The sequence below is a fragment of the Oncorhynchus keta genome, chromosome 30 (assembly GCF_023373465.1).
Source record: "Oncorhynchus keta strain PuntledgeMale-10-30-2019 chromosome 30, Oket_V2, whole genome shotgun sequence".
In the NCBI taxonomy this organism is placed as follows: Eukaryota; Metazoa; Chordata; class Actinopteri; order Salmoniformes; family Salmonidae; genus Oncorhynchus; species Oncorhynchus keta.
In genome coordinates this window covers 13,203,793-13,210,033 of record NC_068450.1, presented here as the reverse complement: position 1 = coordinate 13,210,033, position 6,241 = coordinate 13,203,793, and the positions used below count along the sequence as shown (strand labels likewise).

The window sequence follows — 6,241 nt, the reverse complement described above, 5'->3', positions numbered from 1 at the left end:
TATTAGCAGCTGTGTTGCTAGCAGGTAGCATCATCGCAGACTAGAATATAGTCTTGGCTGTGCTACATTAACAATATGCTATGTTGTCGTTGCAGTGTGGTGTTTGCAGTAAGCCAATGGGAGACTTTCTGTACAACATGTTCCTGCACAAAGGGACAGTCCACTGTGAGAGCTGCTACTCCAACGTCTTGTAGGATGCTTCCTTTCCTTGTCTCCTCGTCTCTTTTCCTTCATGGCCACAGAGGTGACAAGACTGGATGGCTGATATAACTGCTCTCTCCTATCAAGACCTGTCGTCTGCTAACAGACATGGAACACTGCACCTTGACCTTGACAGGAATTTCTATGTGTCACATTTTGTTTTCAGACCCTTGTTTGGGTCCTACTGAATTGAATGAGGTTAACACTGAAATACTATGAGAGTTATTCTATGGTTTAGGGTTGGTAAAGACAATAATATGATCATATTACTGATATAGTTTAATCTTCCGTCCGTTTCAATGTCCACTTTTTTTTTGTTGTTGTTGCCTTTTTCTTCTTAAAGGCCCAGTGCAGTCAAAAACATGATTTCCTGTGTTTTATATTTCCACACTATGAGGTTGGAAAAATACTGTGAAATTGTGAAAATTATGATAATTCCCTTTTAGTGTAAGAGCTGTTTGAAAATACCTGTTCTGGTGGGATGGAGTTTAGGACTGTCTGGTGACATCAACAGGCTGTATACGTTAATAGACCAATAACAAATAGAGTTTCAAACCTCTCTGCGAATAACAGTTAGTTTTCATGTGAGATATCCCTCCCATTAGGCTCGCCCAGTTAGGACTCAGACCACTCCCAGACAGTCCGAGCTAAATTCTTGCTTGAGAAATTGCTCTTTGCGAAGAAGCAATTTTTATTTTATTTTAGACCATCTTAATTGAAAACAAATCACAGTAAGATACTTAAATTGTTACCCAGAAATGGTTTGATATTGAGATAAAATGGCTGCATTGTGCCTTTAATGTTGTAACTTGGTGAATGTATTGTGAAATATGAAGATACTGTATGTAAAAGTCTCTAAATATTATAACGTAATGACAAGATTTAACTGGGAACTGGATATGTAGATTGGCAGTTGGGTACAATTTTCTACTTTCAGTCTTGACTATGCAAAGAAAATAACTACAGATTTTTGATCAAATCTTTGTTTTAAATTGTTTTTGACACTTTGACTCAGAAAAACAATAAAATCGATTTATATAAACATGATAAATATAGAGTATAAAAAAAAATGTTGTACATTATTGAGTGTTGAAAAGACAAGTATTGGCGACAGGTTTGAGATAACAAAACACTACTGTAACTTGGACACACATTAGGCCCTTTTGTGCCACAGATGAGGCTACCAGGCACCTCAAGTGGACAACATTAAAAAGCAGTACTGTATATATATATTTTTTTGTACATCTTCTCTATCCTTTACAATCTACACTACCGATAGTTCAGTAGCAGTTCATTGGTTCTTATCGCTGGTCCACTTTGGCCACGCCCCACTGGTTAAGGGGTGCAAGTCTCCAGACAAATAGATGGCTTTCTTTCCTTGTCCTCTTTCTGTCCAAAAAAACACTGGCAATAAGGAACTTTCTCAGTTACCTCTGGCTCTCCTACTGTATGTGGTTCCTCAGCAGTGTAGGGTTCGACTAGTTATGTCTGTCCTCTGGCCCTCCTCATAGCCAACTCCTGGATGTGATGCCAGAGCAGTGCAGGGTCTGACTCGTTATGTCTGATGAGAGACTCCAATCCTTCAGCCTGATCTAAGCTCTGCCAGTAGTCCTGTGGCCACATCTGGACCCAGCTGAAGAAAAACACACACAAATAAATAAGGCTAATAAGCACAGCAGTTTATTTGAAGTGTGGATTTTAAGACACGTTAAGACACTCAATGGAGGAATATCTCTCAATGTAAACAGTACATAATGATAATAATAAATAATAATCATAATGTACTATAAGGTTAAAGCCTTTATTTCTGAGACTGGTGGTGTCTACCTGTCATTGATGTGTAGATCCTGACGGTCTCCGAACCCCGGGCTGGGTAGAGGACATCCCATATGAGAATTATTGGCCATCTTAGGCTGGGGGGGCGGGCTCTTCTCTGGGGCTTTCCTATAGGCCCGTTCAGCTGCCAGTCTGGTATTCTCCTGGTCACAGACATAGCACTCAAAGCCGTTGAGGTAATTGGGTTTGCTCATGTCGTTCACGCCCCACTCCCTGCTCTCCAGTGCCTCCATCAGGTCAACGTTGGTAACATGGCTCGGGTTCTTAAACTGTAAATACTTAGCGTACTCTTCATCGTTCTCATCCAACGCCTTGAGGAACTTGGCTAGGTCCTGAGGTGATGGGAAGTCATCAATAAGGATGACAGAGAGGTCGTTGGGCATCCAGTCAGCTACTGATGAGGAGCCGCGGTAGACTGGTACACAGCCCTGGTGGAGAGGGCGCCATAGCTTCTCTGTCATGTAGTCCTGGAGGAAATCAAATTAAATCCAACTTTATTTAAAGTGCATTTGAAATCACAACATGCTTTACAGTTAAAACAATGAAATGACAGAGACAAATATAGATAAAAAGGCAATATGCTCTGAAAGTAACCAGGAAGTGACTACGCCTTTTAGTTTGAACGTAATAAATAAAATCATTCATGGATCTTCAATGGGCAAAAGTGTAGTGCAATAGTCTTTCATGCAGTAGAAGTAAATCCATCCAGTAAATCCATGTGCTTCATTACAGTTCCTATAAGGAAATCAGTTAATTGAAATAAATAAATGAGGCCCTAATCTATGGATTTCACATGACTGGGCAGGGGCGCAGCCTAGGAGGGCTGCCCACCCACTGGGGAGCCAGGCCAAGCCAATCAGAATACGTTTTTACCCACAAAAGTGCCTTATTACAGACAGAAATACTCCTCAGCTCCCCCCCTGATGATCCCGCAGGTGAAGAAGCCAGATGTGGAGGTCCTGGGCTGTTGTGGTTTCATGTGGTCTGCGATTGTGAGGCCGGTTGGACATACTGCCAAATTCTCTAAAGCAACGTTGGAGGCGGCTCATGGTAGAGAAATGAACATTCAATTCTCTGGCACCAGCTCTGGTGGACATTCCGGCAGTATGCATGCCAATTGCGCGCTCCCTCAAAACTTGAGACATCCATCTGTGGCATTGTGTTGTGTGACAAAGCTGCACATTTTACAAGGTGCACCTGTTTAATGATCATGCTGTTTAATCAGCTTCTTGAAATGCCACATCTGTCAGGTAGATCTTGGCAAAAGAGAAATGCTCCCTAACAGGGATGTAAAAACACATTTCTGCACACAATTTGAGAGAAACACTCAAACTTTTTGTGCTTATGAAGCATTTCTGGGATATTTTATTTCAGCTAACGAAACATGGGACCAACACTTTACATGGTGAGTTTATATTTTTGTTCACATTTTCAATTAGTTTTTAATATGAGGCGACTTTACTGAATGTCACCTTTTGACATAACGATGAGGGGCAGAAAGTCACAGAGGAACAAAGATCACCCCCCCCCCCCTCCCAAAAAAAGGCTAACCTCTCACCTTTATCAATAATACGGGAGGTTAGCTTTTTTTTCTTCCTCAAACTTTTTTACGATTAAGTCATGATTATCCATAATTATAGTAGTATCCACATTCACGTAGAAGTGTTCGGAAACATCTTCAAAATGACACAATACATTATTCCCCATTCAGTTCATATTGTATAAGAGAGATGAATTAAAACAATTAAAACACAAAAGGATGTCTAAAACAATAAAAGCATTAATTGAAGGACAAGCTAAAAAAGCAAGTTTCAAAATGCCTAAAAACCTAAATGGTCTCTCTATCACTCCATTGTTCCTCTCTCTCTCTCCCAATCTCACTCCCTCCTCTCTCTCTTACCTGACACAGGCCATTCTCCAGGGCCAGGTGGAACTTGTACCGTGCCGTGAAGCTCATGAAGCCGGCGTCCTCCCCTGTGGCCGTGCTTGTGTCCTCCAGGTACTGAGGGAGGGGCTTACTGTTCAGACATTTCCCATACGAGTCCACCTGGAAGGAGGGGGGCAAGAGAGAGGGAGTGAAAGAGATAGAAATAAATATCAAGAGAGTGAAAGAGATAAATAGAAATAAATAGAGAGAGAGAGCGAGACGAAAGGGCTCAATTCATACAAATGGTTGCCAGTCTGCCAAATGATTAGATAATAAAAACCAGACAACATTCCTTCATATCAAAACATCTAGTCTAGGGGGGAACACATTCCATATCACTGTACCTCCATGTACTTCATGAGTTTCTGCACGTATCTGTCCCTGTCAGAGGGGACGTCACAGTGTGACTGCATGTACATGATGGGGGCCAGACCCTCTCTCCTCCAGTGGTTCTTCTGCTCCAGAGACACAGCTACGGGCTGGAGCAGGTATCCCAGGGAGGGCAGCCATTGCAGGGTCAGAGGGTAGTCTGAGCCTCTCCTGAACGTGGCTGTGGAGTTGAACATCCAGAAGGAACGAAGGGAAATGGTTTATTAACACATGTTGCTTTGAGAAAAATACAATTCAAAACAAAGCTTTGATTGCAAATTATATTCATTCAAGTGAGTGCTGTCCTTTGAGATTGCATCCCAAATAACATGCTATTCCCTATATAGAGCCCTATGGGCCCTGGACAAAAGTAGTGCACTATATAGGGAACCGGGTGCTACTTGGGACGCAGACTTCATTTTTTTATGTGAGCGACTGTTGGCTCCAAGTACCCTTTATTTACACAAGATAAGAGTTGACATGCTGTGGTCCTGTACCTGTGTAGTTAAACAGCCTGATGCCTGGGCTGTGTGACAGGATGTAGATAAGAGTTGACATGCTGTCGTCCTGTACCTGTGTAGTTAAACAGCCTGATGCCTGGGCTGTGGGACAGGATGTAGTTGTTCATGGGGGACTCCTCGTGGAATAAGGCCCAGGTCTGGTGAGAGGGTCTGGGAAGAGGAGCCTCGTAGGCCCTGAAGTCTGTCCCATAGAAGATGATGGAGGAGGTACGTCTGTACAGTTGAACCTATAGAGATTTAGGATGGTGCTAGTTTATACATATCCACATTGTAGTCAATACAAACTGAAATCCATGGTCATGAAAAAGACACTGGGCTATTATTAATAACATATTATAAACGACATGTATTAACAGATCACAAAGAAAACACCTGGTCCCAGATCTGTTTGGTGTGACAATGGCCATAGCCATAGGAATTGGCAAAACAGCACAAACAGATCTGGGAACAGGCTAGGACAACACACAACAGTATAAACCATTGGAAGACCTAGCTATAATACTAGAACCACGGACCTTCCTATTGCGTGTGACCAGACAGGAGGAGGTGTGACAGTCGATACGTTCTGTGTCTCCGGGGAAATGAGGGAAGAGTCCTGCACTCCACCACAACAGGATGGGCAGGTCCTTGTTGCCACGTGAGTCATTGTTGCCGGGGCCGCGGTAGGAGGCAATGGAAGAGAACTCCATGTCAGACAGTGCACTCTGCGGTTGGAAGGCACCCTGATCTGTATCCACGGAGTCTCCAAAATCCACGGGGCCCCCAACGTTAAGGGGGTCCTGGGACCAGGAACAGGGCAGGGTGGACAGGAGACACAGCAGCCCCAGACACAGCCACACACAGCAGGGCACCAGCCTGGCCCCCAGCCTCCCCTCCACAGACATCTGAGAACCATTATATAGATCTGACATCCTGTTTTGATTTTGATTCTGTCTGCTTGTACACTGCACACCAGTCAAGTATAGAGCCATAGTCTATGGATGTTATTGGCCAATATATATGCTTCATGCAATAGATGGCTCTGGTCTGTCCATACCGGGTTCACTTACATGATAGCTACACAGTGATATTTCACTATATACAGCCACTAAATATACTGATCTGCTGTAGCTAGCCAGCCAGCTACGTCAAAGTATGGATCAAAGCCATCTCTCTGGCTGAAACAACCACTTTGTGGGACACAATCAGACATATTACAAGGGTCATAATAAACCGCACGTATTCTTACCGTTATCATTACAATAAACACATGAGTGTAGACGCGTTCTTCTCTCTTTTTCTCTCTCTCTCTGAACTCAGGAATTTCTTCTGGAAATGTGTACTTGGGTGGAGAAAACAAAGGGGGAAGCAGCGAATAAAGGAAAATAATCTGGGATCTTCCTCTAGT

The 6,241-nt window shown here is 43.1% G+C and overlaps 2 protein-coding genes across 51 annotated transcripts in view; one reads left to right on the top strand and one right to left on the bottom strand.

Annotated features, from left to right (window-relative positions):
* The window catches only part of LOC118363233 (mucin-4-like), a 50,832-nt gene extending 49,580 nt beyond the window's left edge, over positions 1-1,252 (top strand). For all 50 annotated transcript variants that reach the window (XM_052487668.1, XM_052487637.1, XM_052487626.1 and 47 more), the window contains one exon: positions 96-1,252. The gene's annotated coding sequence lies outside the window, so the exon portion shown is untranslated. The remainder of the gene's footprint in view (positions 1-95) is intronic.
* On the bottom strand, positions 1,220-6,237 carry fut11 (fucosyltransferase 11 (alpha (1,3) fucosyltransferase)). Its single transcript, XM_035743900.2, has 7 exons — positions 6,083-6,237; positions 5,370-5,738; positions 4,907-5,081; positions 4,309-4,514; positions 3,938-4,084; positions 2,029-2,504; positions 1,220-1,834 (listed from the first exon to the last, which is right to left on the bottom strand). Exons 1-7 carry the CDS (start codon positions 6,089-6,091, stop codon positions 1,684-1,686), a joined length of 1,533 nt encoding a protein of 510 aa, XP_035599793.1. The 5' UTR covers positions 6,092-6,237; the 3' UTR covers positions 1,220-1,683.
* Between the last annotated feature and the right edge of the window lie 4 nt (positions 6,238-6,241).

Excerpts from the sequence above, each read along its gene's own strand:
- fut11 (XM_035743900.2), bottom strand. Across the intron at positions 2,505-3,937 it reads TGGAGAATGGCCTGTGTCAG|GACTACATGACAGAGAAGCT; the intron begins GTAAGAGAGAGA and ends GATTTCCTCCAG. Across the intron at positions 1,835-2,028 it reads GATCTACACATCAATGACAG|CTGGGTCCAGATGTGGCCAC; the intron begins GTAGACACCACC and ends GTTTTTCTTCAG.